This window comes from Balaenoptera musculus, chromosome 10, assembly GCF_009873245.2.
Source record: "Balaenoptera musculus isolate JJ_BM4_2016_0621 chromosome 10, mBalMus1.pri.v3, whole genome shotgun sequence".
In the NCBI taxonomy this organism is placed as follows: Eukaryota; Metazoa; Chordata; class Mammalia; order Artiodactyla; family Balaenopteridae; genus Balaenoptera; species Balaenoptera musculus.
Window position 1 is genome coordinate 23,418,541 of NC_045794.1, and position 16,963 is coordinate 23,435,503.

A 16,963-nucleotide genomic window follows, 5' to 3' on the forward strand; every position below is an offset into this window, starting at 1 on the left:
GGCAGACTCTCAACCACTGCGCCACCAGGGAAGCCCTGCTTCATTTTTGTTTTTTGTTTGTTTGTTTTTTTAAATCTTTTTACTTTCTTTTCATTACGTTTTCTATGCGGAGGGTATTTTCTTGCACATTTCACTAGGGCTCTGAATTCGCAGGCCCACGTGTTTCCTGTTTCTCCCTCCTAGGGGCGGGGCAAGACGCGGCGAGCCTGCGCAATAGGGCCTCAGACCCGCCCCTTGACCCGGTAGCGCACTTGTCCCCTCCCGCTTGCCGTCTTCGCAGCCATGGCGGCCGCCCGGCTCCATGCATGCCTGGTCCTGCAGCCGCGGGCCAGAACCCTTCGAGCCTTTTCCACCTCTGTGTCTCCGGCCACTCGCTCTCCGAGACCAAGCCCGTGTGAGTGTCTGCCCCGTCGCTTCCGGGCTTTGGGGGAGGTGAGAGGGTGGAATACAGGCCCATGATGGCCGCCGCGGTGGCGGAGCCAGAGCCACCCCAGGGAGGCCGGTACGTCCTCTGCCGGTCTGTCGCTGGCCCGCCTAGTAGGAAAGCCGCGGATGTGGGTCTGCCCTCTGTGCGGAGTGTCGCCTGGTTCTTGGCAGCCAATTTCTGTTTCCGGGTCTTTGGGCGCCGCGAGCTTTCTCCCTCCCTTCTGCGTGACCTGCGCTTTCAGGTGCTCCCTCCTAGGGCCACCGGCACAGGTCTCTCTCTGGTTGCTGGTGCTTGTAGTGTTTGTTGGGCAGTGTTGAACCACGGATTTTTCCGAAATTTAAGAGAAGCGTACAGGTGTCCTAGAATAAACTACGGCTCTGAATTCCAGGGCTAGCTATGCCACCAAATGGGGTTGACCTTCATTCAGTAGGCATTATTGAGGTGACCTTCGTTCAAGAGAGATTTTAGGGATGCCCGATACCGTTCTTGCCCTGGAGGAATCTAGTGGAAAAGTCTAGTTGTGCATAGACTAGTAGAAGTGCTGTGCAGTGTGAGGTGCTGTGATAGAAGCGTGAATACAGTAAGGGGGCGGGGGGCACCGAGGAGCAGCCCGCAAGAGTTAGGAAAAGCTCAGTCGAGGGGTCGCGTCCAGTCATTCACCAGGTCCTATCCTGGTGATATTTTCTGTAATATGTCTAATGTTCATACTACTAACTGTCCAGTTTAGGCCACTATCTCTCACTTCTACGATAGTTTCTTCACTGGTCTCTCTGCTCTTGTTCTCCTACCTTGAATTCTCACAACAGCCAGAGTGAGGTGTGCAAAAAGTAAATCTTAACTTGCCACTCCCGTGTTCAAAATCTACAAATGGTTTTTCATTGCTTTGAGATAAATGGTAAATTCCTTAATGCATAGTAGCTCTTTCTAGTCTTAACACTCTTTCTTTTTAATCTTTCATTCATCTATTCATTCTACAAATACTTAACTCCTACTGTGTGCTAGGTGGTGTTCTAGATACTGGGATACAGCAGGGCCCTTCATCTCATGAAGTTTACATTCTTGGGGGGAAATCAGATCATAAACAGGGAAACAGTGTCAGTACATGTTAGGTGCTATGAAGAAAAATAAAGCAGGGTCTTGAGAATGATGGATTGGGTGAATAGTGGCTGTAGGATAAGATAAGATAGGGTAGTCAGGAAAGAACTCCTGGGGGAGTGACATTTGAGCAGATCTGCGGGAAGAGCATTGTTGGCATAGGGAATTGCAAGTGCAAAAGCTCAAAAGTGAGAACAAGCTTAGGGGTGTGACCAAGGAACAGAAAGAAGGCCAGCGTGGCTGGAGCTAAGTGAGTAAAGAGAAGAGTGGAAGTATAAGATATCAGAAAAATACGTAATGACCTCATCTGGTAAAGGCTTATGGGCATTTGGCTTGGATTTTGTTATGAGTTTGGGATCACATTGGTAGGTTTGGAACAGGGAGTGATATAATATGATTTATACTTTTTAAAGATCACTGGCTGCTGTGTGGAGAGCCAGGGGTAAGAGTGGAAGCCAGGAGACCAGTTGGGAGCTGATGTAGTACTCCAAATGAGATGATAGTGACTTGGATTGAAGTAATAGTGGAGCTGGTGTGGTTGGATTTGGTATATAGTCTGAAAGTACTGCTAACAGGACTTACTGACGGATTTGATATGGAGCTTGAGGAAAAGTCTCAAGGAAGCATGTTAGATTTTTATCCTGAGAACTTGGATGAATGGTGATACCATTTAGAGGGCCTGGGAAGACTGGAAGAAGGAAATCAAGAGCTCTGCCTATGATGTGTTTTAGTTGAGACGCCTATTAAATATATCTCTGACCTATTAAATACCACTTTCCTTAGCGCTCCTTATGCCCTACTCTTTTTTTAAAATTATTTATTTATTTTATTTTATTTTTTTGGCTGTGTTGGATCTTCATTTCTGTGCGAGGGCTTTCTCTAGTTGCGGCAAGCGGGGGCCACTCTTCATCACGGTGCGCGAGCCTCTCACCGTCGCGGCCTCTCTTGTTGCGGAGCACAGGCTCCAGACGCGCAGGCTCAGTAGTTGTGGCTCACAGGCCCAGTTGCTCCGCGGCATGTGGGATCTTCCCGGACCAGGGCTCGAACCCGTGTCCCCTGCATTGGCAGGCAGATTCTCAACCACTGCGCCACCAGGGAAGCCCTGCCCTACTCTTAAATTTCAGCCACGTTGAGCTCGTTTACTTTGATTTTCCGTCTTCTCTCTCACTCTAGAGCACTTTTTCTACTTGCCTGTTCCCATGGCTACTTCCTGCTCATCTTTTAAGGTTTTCGCTTGAAGTCCACTTCTTCAGGGATATTTTCCCCAACTAATTGACTAGGTTGGGTCCCCTGCTGTATGCGTCATTAATATTTATAGCCGTTTATTGAAATTACTTGCTAAATAGTTATCTTATTTGACAGACTGCATTCAGTGAGAACAAGGACTGTGTTTCTGTTGTTCTTTGCTGCCTTTTGAGTTGCTGGTACACAATATCACTCAAACAATTTTTGAATGAATCAATGAATTACTATTGAGGGATGAATAAGAATTTGTCAGATGAAGAGGTGAAGTGGAGAGGGAGTAGGGGACAGAAGGCAGGCAGATGAAAGGGAGGCACATTGTAGACAGACAGAACAGAAAGTTCAGAGAAAAACTCAGGGACCTGGTACTGGAAGTTCAGTGTAGTTATGGGGCCTTGTGAAGCTAGAGATAGTGGTTCAGAATGTGAGGTCTTTTGTGCTATGCTGTCATCACCCTAACTACTTGGTCTTTAGTTTTCTTGGCTAAAAGACCTCTAAATAAGGATAATAATAGTACTTACAGTTATTGTGAAGAATAAGATTAAATGAGATAATGAAAAGCATTTAGCACAGCGTCTGGACATGTGAAAGTGCTGAATAAATACAGTTATTATATATTATTTTAGTATAGCAAAACATTAATTTAGAGAGACATAAGTTAATATTTTAAAAGGTAGATACTGTATGTAAGTAATTTACCCCCTTGTACAGTTATGTGATTTATTAGGAATAGCTGTGATTTTTGTTACTATTGGTATTATTGTAGCATTGGCAGTGCTAATAAACAGTAGAAAAGGAAAACTGAAAGTTGTTTTGTGTCTGTGTGTTTGTAAAGAACAGAATAATTCCAAATATGAGCAAGTATATATTAGAATATTTCAAGCCAGTTACTTTTAAAGATGCAAAATACTTATTTCTAATTAGATATTTTATCTTGGGAAAGTAAGCTTATTTGATGATGAACCTTAAAAGTTACTGAAAATATTGCTCTAGTTGATGAGTTCACCATATCGTCAATCACAATATATTTTATATTCAAGTAACTCTTGGATTTTCTTACCTATTTCTGAATTTTCATTTTCATTAAAATGATTTAGTCCCTGAACTTACAGAAAATGGATTATTGTTTCATTTTTATATTACTGAATACTTTAATTATGTGAGAATTGTGGGATCATGAACAGTGTTGAACAGCTCTGTGTTATAAAATTCTCTGTAACTGTTGTGTTGTCTTTTAGCTACAACAGAAAGAACATCCAGATATGAAAGGCCGCTGAGAAGAAAGGTAAGCAGCTAATGTACTCTAGTATAGGCTGTCTTACTGGTTTCTGAAATTCTAAAGTGAGGCAGATACTCATTATGAGGCAGAAGGGCGCTGCACGAGAAGGCTTCTTCTCAAGGGGCTGTTGGCTGGGTGACTACCACAGCCCTGGCTCTAGTCTTCCACTGTTTTTTGTCAGTTCCCTGAGAATGGATCATCTTTGAGAGGTGGACTCACTCACATAGTCCCAGGAAATAGGTGTATAAACCAGAATAAAGAATTATTTTTGATGATGCCTTGAACAGTCATGCAGCCTGGGATGTATGTGTTAATCTAACCAGTTTGGTCTCACCCTGTAGGCATCTCTATGGAGGAATCCAAATTATACGGTCACCTAGGAAGCATGGAGTCAGAACAAAGGCACGTTAGTTGGAAGTTAAATGGCACCAATTATAATCGTATAGAGTAGTCATTTTCACAGGAATATTAACTGCTTCCAGGACATGTACTGCATGTATATTACTTAGATGGGTGTTGCCTAGTTTTGCCTCTTCAAACCTTCGTTTTGGGTTTAAAGGGAATGCTGGCCATCCCTGTCTATCAGATACAGTTTAAAAAATAAATATGTTAATGTGATTGACTAAAATATCATGTAGTTATTCTCTGGGCCTAGGAAACATATTATTTCTCATTATGTATCTATTCATTTAGTTTAATCCTAATTTATTTATTTCTGAGTTCTTATTCTTTATGTTCCTTTTTCTTATTTCCTTTATTTCCAAGTTTGTCTCATTGTCACCTCATGTACTGACTTTCATCAAAGTTTTAAAAATTATTCAAAATATATCATTACTTACCCCTTCATAACCAATATGTAGAAAGTTTGCTAAAAGTCTATGTAAATAAATAAGATAGAGAAATTTTCTTGCGAAGGAAATCTGCTGTTAAAGGGGATCCTTGCTACTGGGTTTAAGGAAACCGTGCCAGAGATACTTAGGTACGTTTAGTGTTTTTTCATTTCAGCGGCATTAGCTGTGGGAGGTCAGATTTTATGTAGGTTGTAAGTCCTCTTATGTTTCTCTTAATTGCAGCTTTTTTGCTTTAAAATTAAAGAATATGTTTATATTTAAAATATTAAACTATTTTACATTCCTCAGGCATTACCTCCTAGGACAGAGAAAATGGCTGTTGACCAGGACTGGCCTAGTGTTTACCCTGTTGCAGCACCATTTAAACCCTCAGCAGTACCTCTTCCTGTTCGAATGGGTTATCCAGTAAAAAGAGGGGTGCCCATGGCTAAGGAGGGAAATCTGGAACTTTTAAAGGTAAGATAAGTTGCTGGTTCATTGACTAAAACTTATATCTAAATAAATGCTGATCTCCCTCTGACACCTACCCTCTCCCCCAACACTTCAAGGTCCGGTGCATAGCAGCTTACTGTATTTTAATTCAATCTTTTTCCAGGTAATAATGGATATTATGTTTTGGTTATCCTCGGCAAAGAAGGCTCAAAGAACCCTAGGCATTTAAGAATGTAATTGATTGGTCCTATGGCTTCCTTTTGGCTTTTTCATTTCTATTGTATCTTTTCTATATTGTGTCTTTCAAGCAGAACTAAGAAAAGTGAAATAACCTAATTTGAGTTTGAGAACTGGGAGGTGAAGTTTTTACTTTTGAAAAAGAGATTTAAAACTTCTACAGAAAAAAAAAAAAAAAAAAAACTTCTACAGAAAATTATTTAGTATTATTGTTATAGTCCTTAAACTTCTTTATTTCTTGAAGAAAAATTGGTCATGTTAAATGCTTCAGTTGATAGCATCTGTAATGAGTTGATAGCGTTTATAATGATTTCTGAAAAACAGACTTCTTAAAGAAAATACAAATATGCGTAGCCTGGGAATGCATATCTTAGATGGTTTCCTTTTGCATACAATGAAATTATCAAGGAATTGTATTTTCTGCTAAATGAGAGTCTTTGTGTAAAACAAAAATTGGCTAAAAGTTGCTGGTAAAAAATGAGATCGTAATATGAAGAGGGGTTTGTTTGCTGCTGGAGATAGGCAGATGAAATTTAGAAATGGGAACATTTCAAGATACAAGAAAACAAACACCTATAAAACTAATCTTTTCTTCAAATGAAGAGAGGAATTGAACTTAGTTTAAAGAAAAGGTCTTTGGAAAATATCACTTGGTGAGCGAGAATAGCAATATATTTGTAATGATGGTTGTGAATGGAATTTTAATAAACATACAAATCCAAACATTTAATGCATGCCATCCCTTTTAAGAATCACCTTAATGCTTAGTCCGATGATAAGATCTGTTCCTAGTAAGTGCCATTGAATAAGCTTGTAAACTGAGGTAATATGTACAGTGTTCATAGAGCAGTGCCAATATAAATGCTGTGTAAGCATTAGCTATTATTTTTTTCCTTTTATGATTTTGAATCATGTTTCAAAAATAAAAGTATAGAATAAATAAATAAGTAAAATAAAAGTATAGAAAATGAAGTCACCCACCTCATAATCCCAATATTTGTTGCCTGTTTTCTCTTGATTAAAATAATCATTTTCTGATTAGCACATAAGATTCCAGACATAATGTTTAGAGTAACTTTCTGTTTGTTCAGTTTCTTTCCAAGTGAGTTTCTTTAAATTTTCTCTTTAGATGCTTAACATTATGTAAGAAATATACTAGGAAATGTTCATTATTTATTTGATGGAATCAAATCTTTGACCTTACCTAAATTTCCATTGGCCCTATAAATGTTTAGAGAACCTCTCGGTGTATCATAAAGATATTCCCAACTTCATTTAAGATCTGCTCGCTTCATTTATTCATCCATTCAATTCATAAAATGTCTGTTGAGTATAAAGTAGAAAATGTATCTCAGTGATATGTATTCCAGGGGAATTAGGATTATTAAACAATGGTCTGTGTCCTAAAGTGCTTTCAGTTTTATAAGGGAAATATATACTCCTGTAGATTCGTCGCAAGAATAATACTATAAAAATAATGTTTCTTCTCCACCATCATTCTCATAAGATACTTGGTACTGAATCTTTATTTTAGGAAATTCATTTCTTGAATTTACAACACCTGTGACATGGAATCAGTATTGCTTAAAAAAACCCCAGATTTTATTTATTACAAGGTTTGTGGGCCTTATGATTTCGTTTTATGAGAAAATTGTCTGTTTCTTGTTTTTAAGACACTTAGGCAGGAATTCCCTGGCTGTCCAGTGGTTAGGACTCGGCGCTTTCACTGCTGGGGCCCCGGTTCAATCCCTGGTTGGGGAACTAAGATTCTGCAAGCCGCACGGCATGGCCCCCCAAACACACACACACACACACACACACACACACACAAAGACACTTAGCTAATTTATCCTTTAAAATTCTCTGTTTTAGATTCCCAATTTTCTGCATTTGACTCCTGTAGCAATTAAAAAGCACTGTGAAGCTCTTAAAGGTATGTGGTTGTTTTGTAATATGAACTTAATATTTTATTAGTTTCACAGGAATCTCATTTCTAATGATAAAGGGGTCAGTTTATCAAGAGGATATAATATTTGTAAATATTTGTGTGCCCAAAGTAGGAGCACTTAAAATACAGAAAATATTTACAGAATTCAAGGAAGAAATAGAGAGCAATACAGTAATAGTAGGGAGCTTCAGTACTCCACTTTCAACAATGGGTAGATCATCCAGACAGAAAGTCAGTAAGGAAACATTGGATTTAGACTTACATGTTAGATCAAGTGAATTTAACAGACATTTACAGAACATTCCATCCAACAGCAGTAGTATACACATTCTTCTCAGGTACACATGAAACATTTTTCAGGATAGATCATACGTTAGGCCACAAAATAAGTCGTAATAAACTTAAAAAGATTGAAATCATATCAAGCATTTTTTCCAACCACAATGATATGAAACTAGAAATCTATTACAAGAAGAAAACTAGAAGATTAACAAATATGTGGAGATTAAATAGCATGCCCCTAAACGCATATTGATTCAAAGAAGCAGTCAAAGAGAAATCAAAAAGATATCTTAAGATATGGGATATCCCCAAAGCAGTTCCAAGAGGAAAGTTTATAGCAATAAATGCCTGCATTAAGAATCAAGAAGAATGTTAAATAAACCACCTAACTTTAGATCCCAAGAAACTAGAAAAAGAAGAACAAACTTAGCCCAAAGTTAGAAGGAAGGAAATAATGGTTGGAGTGGAAATAAATTGAGACTAAAAGGACAGTAGAAAAGATCAGTGAAACTGAGGGATTGTTTTTTGAAAAGGTAAACAACGTAGACAAACCTTTAACTAGACTCATCAAGAAAAAGAGAGGCCTCAAAATTAGAAATGAAATAGGAGACATTACAACTGTTATCACAGAAATATTGGTACAAAGGATCTAAGAGACTACTGTGAACATTTTTATGCCAACAAATTGGGCAACCTAGAAGAAATGGATACATTTCTAGAAACATATAATGTACCAAGACTGAATCATGAAGAAATAGAAAATCTGAACAGACCAGTTACTAGTCAGGAGATTGAATCAAAAACCTCCCACCAAGAAAAGTCCAGGACCAGATGGCTTCACTGGTGAATTCTTGTTTTTTTTTTTAAATTGAATCGTTGATATACAGTGTTTTGTTAGTTTCAGGTGTATAGCAAAGTGATTCAGTTATACATTTATATGTAAATATATACATATTCTTTTTCAGATTCTTTTCCCTTATAGGTTATTACAAAATATTGAGTATAGGACCCTGTGCTATACAGTAGGTCCTTGTTGGTTATCTATTTTATATATATTCGTGTGTATATATTAATCCCAAACTCCTAATTCACTGGTGAATTCTACTAAACATTTAAAGAATTACCAATCGTTCTCAAACTCTTCTAAACAGTAGAAGAGGAGGGAACACCCACACTCATTTTATAAATCTAGCATTACCCTGATACCAAAACCAGACAAGGACAAATTACAGGCCAATATCCCTGATGAGCATAGATCAAAAATCCTCAACAAAATACTAGCAAACCAAATTCAACAGTACATTAAAAGGATCATACACCATGATCAAGAAGGATTTATTCCAGAGATGCAAGGTGGTCCTACACCTGCAAGTAAATCAACGTGATACACCACATTAACAAAATGAAGGATGAAAATCATACGATCATCTCAGTAGATGCAGAAAAAGCATTTGATAGAATTTAGCATCCTTTCATGAGAAAACTCTCAACACAGTGGGTATAGGGGGAGCAAACTTCAACATAATAAAGGCCACGTATAACAAGTCCACTACTCATATCATATTACAACAATGAAAAGCTAAAGGCTTTTCCTCTAAGATCAGGACAAGACAGGGATTCCCACTGTCACCACTTTTATTCAACATAGTACTGGAAGTTCTAGCCAGAGCAGTTAGGCAAGAAAAAGAAATAAAAGGCGTTCACATTGGAAAGGAAGAAGTAAAATTGTCTTTACTTGCTGAGGACATTATCTTATACATAGAAAATCTGAAAGGCTCCCAAAAAACTATTAAAATTAATAAACAAATTCAGTAAGGTTGCAGGATACAAAGTCGGTATCAAAAATCAGTTGCATTTTCTGCGGTGAACACGGGAGTTCAGAAAGAGAGATTTTTTAAATTTGTAATTTAATTTAAAATTTAAATGTAATTTAATTTTAAATTTTAATGTAATTTAATTTTAAATTTGTAAATTAAATTTCTCTTTTTCTTAAAAGAGAAATTAAGAAAATACTTTTATTTACAATAGCATCAAAAAGAATAAAATACTGGGTCAGGGGAGGGGGAATTGAATGAAGGCAGTCAAAAGGTACAGACTTCCAGTTATAAGGTAACTAAATACTAGGGATATAAGGTACAACATAATAAATATAATTAATACTGCTATATATTCTGTATGAAAGTTGTTAAGAGAATAAATCCTAAGAGTACTTATAAAAAGGAAAACAAATTTTTTTTCTATTTGTTTAATTTTGTATCTGTATGAGATGATGGATGTTCACTGACTTCCTTGTGATCATCATTTCATGGTTTATGCAAGTCAGATCATGATGCTGTACACCTTAAACTTATATAGTGCTGTGTGCCAATTATATCTCAGTAAAACTGGAAGAAATAAAATAAAAACAAAATACATGAACGCAAAATAAGAGTATACTTTTAACCAAGGGGGTGAAAGATCTGTACACTGAAAACTGTAAAATATTGATGAAAGAAATTGAAGAAGACACAAATAAGTGTAAGATATGGATTGGAAGAATTAATATTGTTAAAATGTCCATAAAACCCAAAGCAATCTACAGATTCAGTGTAATCCCTGTCACAATTCCAATGGTGTTTTTCACAGAAATGGAACAAACTCCTAAGATTTGTACAGAACCACAAAAGACCTCAAATAGCCAAAGCAGTATTGAGAAAGAAGAACAAAGCTGGAGGCATCACACATCCTGATTTCAAACTATATTACAAAGCGATAGTAGTAATCAAAACAGTATGTTATTGTCATGAAACAGACACATAGATCAGTGGAACAGAACAGAGAGCTGCAAAATAAACTCATGTATATTTGGTTAATTAATTTATGACAAAAGAGCCAAAAATATTTAAGCAGGAAAGTATAGTTTCTTCAATAAATGTTGGGAAAACTGGACAGACACATGTAGAAGAATGAAACTGGACCACATTTTTAACACTATACACAAAAATCAACTTGACGTGAATTAAAAACTTGAACATAAGACCTGAGATCATAAAACTCCTAGAGGAAAACATTGGGTGTAAGCTTCTTGACATTCATCTTGGCAATGATTTTTTGGAATTTGACACCTAAAGCAAAGGCAACAGAAGCAAAAATAGGTAGCAAGTGGAACTACCTCAAACTAAAAAGCTTCTGCACAGCAAAGGAAACCATCAGTGAAATGAAAAGACAATCTGTGGAATGGCAGAAAATATTTGCAAATCATATATCTGATAAGGGTTAATATCCAAAATACATAAAGAACTCATATAACTGAATAGTAAAAAAGCAATCTGATTTTAAAATGGGCAGAAGAATCAAATAGACATTTTTCCAAAGAAGACATACAAATGGCCAGTGAGTACATGAAAAGATTCTCAACTTCACTAATCATCAGGGAAATCAAAATCAAAAAAAAAAAAAAAAAATCAAAACCACAGTACCTGTTAAAATGACTGTCATCAGGAAGATGAGATAACAAGTGTTGATGGGGACGTGGAGAAAAGGGGACCCTCGTGCACTGTTGGTAGGAATGCAAATTGTTGCAGCCACTGTGGAGAACAGTATGAAGGGTCCTCAAAAAATTAAAACTAGAACTGCTGTATGATCCAGCAATCCCACTTCTTGGTATGTATCCAAAGGAAATGAAGACAGAATATTGAAGAGATATCTCAACTCCCATGTTCACTGCAACATTATTCACAACAGTCAAGATATGGAAACAACCTAAGTGTTCATCGGTGGATGGATGAATGGATAAAGATGATGTGGTGTATACACGCACACGCACACGCACACACATGCATGCACGAACAATGGAATATTATTCAGTCACAAGAAAGAAGGACATCCTGCCATTTGTGATGATGTGGATGGACCTTGAGGGCATTATGCTAAGTGGAATATGTCAGACAGCATGACAAATACTGTATAATTATCACTTATATTTGAAATCTGAAAAATCTGAGGTCATAGAAATAGGGTAGGGTGGTGGTTACCAGGGACTGAGGAGTGGAGGGAAAAGGGAGATCTTCAAAGAGTACAAACTTGCAGTTATCTGCTGAATAAGTTCTGGGGATCAGAAACCATAATCCTGGCTCAGGTAGGATAGGGACTTATTGTTGAATTATAGAAAGCATATACATAAAAAGGCTGAAGAAAATATTGTAGAGTGTTAACAGATGCAAATCAATATGGTCCAAACTGAAGATAGTGTAGAAGGATGCTGAGTAGCTGAATAGTCAGTGGGGCCAGTAATGGGATACTTTGCAGAAAAGGGTTATCTTGAAGAAATTGTTCAAAATTTTAAAGAAATTAGAAGTGATATATACCTATGGTAAAATTAAATAGTACAAGAGCTGATGGTGAAAAGTAATAGTCTCTTGCTTCTCCTTTCCCTCCCTGGCCCCTCATTCCAGACGTGTTCTCTTTTCATCATTAGTTAGGTCTTATTATTTGTGTGTGTGTGTGTGTGTGTATAATTTTATATATTCTTTAAACATACATAAAGAATATATGTTATATATACTCTATACATAGTATATATACTTGTAAATTATATGTATAGTTTGATATATATAAAATGGAACTAATCACCTGAATATGATTATACCTCCATTTCTAGACTTATTAAATTTCAACAATATCTGTTGATTGCTAGTTGTATAGAGATTTTACTCACCTGTACGACCATCTTTCTTCTTTCCACATATATGGAGGTAAAGGCAAAGAGCACTTTTTGTTCATGGTTCATAATATATACAATATTCCAATTCAATTTCTGTTCTAGTTGTATTGGACTATATATAGGTAAGCAAATTTGAGTTGTTTTAGGTTTGTAGCTATTACTTATTGATTATGTAGTTCAGTGCAAGAGTTAGTACCTTTGAAGTCTTAAATTTATGCTGATTTAAAGGTGATGTATACATGCTCAGTATACTTGTTAAGGCTTTTCAGGAAAGAAAATGAAACCTAGAAACTTCACAGGTAGCCTGATTATGCTAAAAGGAGAAATAAGTTAGTGAACATGATTATGATGAATTTTGAGCTTCTGGGAGGGCCTTCCATTGAAAATTATGAGGAAGAAAAGAAAATAAAGAGGTTTTAAAAGGAGGGCTAAAAAGTAGGAATAATAACCTAACTCTTGAAATGAGGGAAGAAAAATCTCTTGCTATTTTCATTCATTTATGTGGTCTTTTGTTTTGGGACATTAGGATGCATTCTGTCCCTTTGTATGTTTCTGTATTTGTTGATATTAGCCTGTATTAGACTGACACAGATCACCGTTGCACATTTGTGCCCCATATGACACAAATCATGTATCACTTTTTGATCCTTTGTAAAGCCAGTTAACAAATGCATTACCCTGTGATAAATTCAGTTTTTTTCCTTTTTAAACAATATTTTTAAATGTGCATTTATAATTTAGAAACTGGTCATTGTAATGAGGTAGTTCTAAAATACTTAATAATTTTCAAATGAAAGGCTTTCATACAACATATTTAGAAGAGTAGCATTATATTTTACAGTATTTAAGTGGATGTTTTAATCTTTCCTTAATTACACTTTTGCCAACTTCTAGATTTAGTTTGTATCTTCCAAATAACTCAGAGGCTTTTCAAATATTTCTTCTCAGTTTTCTTTCAAGTAGGTCAGTTCAAATTTTGTATCTAACTTGCAAATGGAAAATTTGAAGCACAGGAGAGTTAGGTAATTTACCAAAACTTTAATAATCGTGGCAGAAGTTAAGTAAAAACAAAGGTCTTCTGAACTCTAGTCTGTTGCTCTACCTATCAGATGAATAAAAGGCTAATAGGGGTCTATTATGTACTTTTCAGTTGGCTGTGTTTTCTTGAACATATAATCAGGTAATTTAATTTAAAAGCTGCTGTAATTATCATCTGGTGATTGAAATGACTTACCCAAAGTTTAAAAAAAAAAAAAAAAGTCGGTACAAATCCAGTAACTCATAAAATTCCCCAAACTAGTCTGTCTTATAAAGTGCCTGGCAGTGTTGCATCTTACAGTACAGGAAACTGGAATTAGTTCATAATGGGAATGAAATTTAACCTCAGTAATTTTGCTCTGTTCATTTTATTTAAATGTCAAAATGTTCTTAATGGCAAAGATATTTCTTTCCCCTCAAAGTGTGTGAGTATTGATCTCTTAAACACAGTTTTTAGGGAATGGTGTGAGCTATACTTAATTTGCTAACGTATATTTAGTCCCAGATCTTGGGAAGTCTCTGTAATCCAGAGTGACATTTTGCTGACTGATATTAAAGCCTAAATGGGAGCTAAATATAGTGCTTATTATAAGAAAGTTGTTAGCTGAGGGAAAATGTTATTGGAGAAAGCACGGATCCATGGGGTCTAATGTGTTTGACCTAAGAAACCGATTACTTTTTCTTAGAATGAGGCTATTTAGGAAATGAGGTTTCTATTGAGGGGAACTTGATAACGCCAGAAGTTTTCATCCCCAGCTGAGAGCCCTGTACCACGCTAACTTGATAGGAATAGGGCAAAATAAAATCAGCTGCCCACCTATGAAGTCCCTCAATACTAGTAGTACTGATAGCTGCGGGAGGCTGGGAGTTCTCTCTTGTCCTTTAAAGATTTGTTTTTCATTTGAGGCCTGAGTTTACACGTCTGTGCTGTGAGCAGTGTTCTCAGTGCTTGGAACTTGCGGTTGTAGCCCAGGTCTCAGAGCCAGACCCACTCCTCTCTAGGCTCGCTGTCTTGCCTGAAGGTGAGGACAAGTCTGTTCCTTTTTCCCTTGAGCCCCAGTGGCTCAGAAGTCACATCGAAGAAACATGAATTACTGGAAGTATCCTTTAAAGGTGACCGAGGCTTTTGTACCTGTTATAGTTAGAGGCCCTATTGAACTCAGTTTCTGAAAGAAGGTTGACCACATCTCAGTAGAGCTTCTTTATTTTTTGTGGCTGTGCCGCGAGGCTTGCTGGATCTTAGTTCCCTGACCAGGGATTGAACCCAGGCCACAGCAGGGAAAACGCCGAGTCCTAACCACTGGACCTCCAGGAAATTCCCTCTTAGAGTTTTTTCAGAGCTTCTTTCACTTCCCTTCAGCTGATTTTTAGTAACCTTCATTTGGGTGTGAATTAATATTATTTGTTGCCTTTTCAAAAACAATAATTCTCAGGGCACTATGAACTGCTTGGTTTTAGTTGGCGAGGAAATAAACTGTCTCATAACAGATATGTGCAAAGCTATAATAAACTTCCATCAAGTCATAGCTCCGTTTTAACTGCTCCCCACCAAACCTGAACTATCCAAATCATTCCCTTAATTAAATTCCCTAATTAGGATTCACTTAGGAAGAAAAGGGACGCATGCAGGATGATGATGTATATGTAAGTGCAGAAGAGAATCTGTTCTTTCATTTCATGTTTCATTTCATGTATCTTGAAAGGTGATCTCCCTCAATAATTTGATTTTGTTGGGTAGCATACATTATAAGGAGAATTTACTTACGAAACTGTAAATGAGATAATTTTTTTTAATTCTCAGATTTTTGCACCGAGTGGCCAGCTGCATTAGACAGTGATGAGAAATGCAGGAAGCACTTTCCAATTGAAATTGACACAGCTGCTTATGTATCAGCGGGACCATCTATTCGAAACCCCAAAGCACGAGTAGTGACATTAAGGGTAAGAGTTAATTTTAAAAAAATAAGAATTATTGGAACATATTATTTTATAATAGTATTTTGTATGTGTGATTATAAAACTGATACATATTTATCATAGAAATTTGGAGAATATAAAAGTTTTTTAAAGTATAAAATAAAATTGCCTGTAATTCCACCACTCAAATAACCACTGTTGACTACAGGAGCTCATTTTAGTATATATATATAGTCAGCCTTTGTGTATATTAATGGGATGATACTATATTTGATTAGTTGTCTGCTCAAATTTTGTTTAACAATGTGAATTTAAAATTTTCAATATTATTAAACACTGTTTACTGTTAATAGTGTTAATTAAACACTATTTAATGAATAGTGTGTAAATGAGGGTCTGTTAATGTGCCAGGACAATGTTTGAGGCTAGGGATGCAACACTGATCAATTCAGACATAGTCCTTTTCTGAGACTGAAGTGGGAGAGACAAACAAATAATTCTATTGCATAGATCTACCATAATTTATTTAAATTACCCGTATCATGGGACATTTAGGCTTTCTAACAGTTTTCTTTATTAGAAAAATATAACGAATATTCTTGAGATTAGTATTTGTATATATTCCTGATTATGTTCCTAGGATGACTTACTAAAATGAGAAGTTAGGTCAAAGGATATAGATCTTTTGAAGATTTTTGATATATATTGTGAAAGGTTTTTGATTATATATTATAAAATTCCTGCAGGCAATGTAACAAATACAACACCAGCAGATTGTGAGAAAGCGTGTTTTCCTGTACTCTCACCAGCCTAGATATTATTATTACCTATCAGCTTGATAGGTAAAATATATCTTATATTTAAAATATGTATGCTTTTGAATTCAAATGAAGGTGAGAATGTATTCCTTTGTAAAGTGCTTTTTTTTTTTTTTGCTCCTTTGTGCATTTTGATGGTATATTGATTTCTTATATACTTCTTTTTTTCTTTTTAATAACAGCTTTATTGAGATATAATTCACATACTGTAGAATTCATCCTTTTGAAGTTTATAACTCAGTGGTTTTTAGTATATTACAGAGTTGTGCAACTATCACCACTACCTGACTCCAGAAATTTTCATCACCATAAAAAGAAATCCCATACCCATTATCAGTCAATCCCCATTCTACCCTGCTCTTCACTACCCCTGTAGCTCCTGTCAACAACTAATCTACTTTCTTTCTTTCTTTCTCTGTGGATTTGCCTATTGATATTTCCTATAAATGAATCATACAATATGTATACTTTTGCTTAGTGCTTTCAGAGTTTCATCTGTTATAGCATGTATCAGTTCTTCATTTTTTTTTTTTTTTTTTTTTTAACTTTGGGTTTATTTATTTTGTTAATTTATTTATTTATGGCTGTGTTGGGTCTTCGTTTCTGTGCGAGGGCTTTCTCCAGTTGTGGCAAGCGGGGACCACTCTTCATCGCGGTGCGCGGGCCTCTCACTATCGCGGCCTTTCTTGTTGCAG

At 36.4% G+C, this 16,963-nt stretch overlaps 1 protein-coding gene across 2 annotated transcripts in view; it reads left to right on the top strand.

The window, feature by feature from the left end:
• The first annotated feature begins 231 nt into the window (after positions 1–231).
• Positions 232–16,963, top strand: part of MRPS35 (mitochondrial ribosomal protein S35) — a 49,598-nt gene continuing 32,866 nt past the window's right edge. The window contains exons 1-5 of one of the 2 annotated variants that reach the window (XM_036864836.1): positions 232–394; positions 4,003–4,049; positions 5,183–5,350; positions 7,436–7,496; positions 15,335–15,474. In XM_036864836.1, the coding sequence (XP_036720731.1) occupies positions 283–394; positions 4,003–4,049; positions 5,183–5,350; positions 7,436–7,496; positions 15,335–15,474 (528 nt within the window). In that variant the 5' untranslated portion in view covers positions 232–282. The remainder of the gene's footprint in view (positions 395–4,002; positions 4,050–5,182; positions 5,351–7,435; positions 7,497–15,334; positions 15,475–16,963) is intronic. The other variant, XM_036864837.1, reaches the window with a different exon arrangement.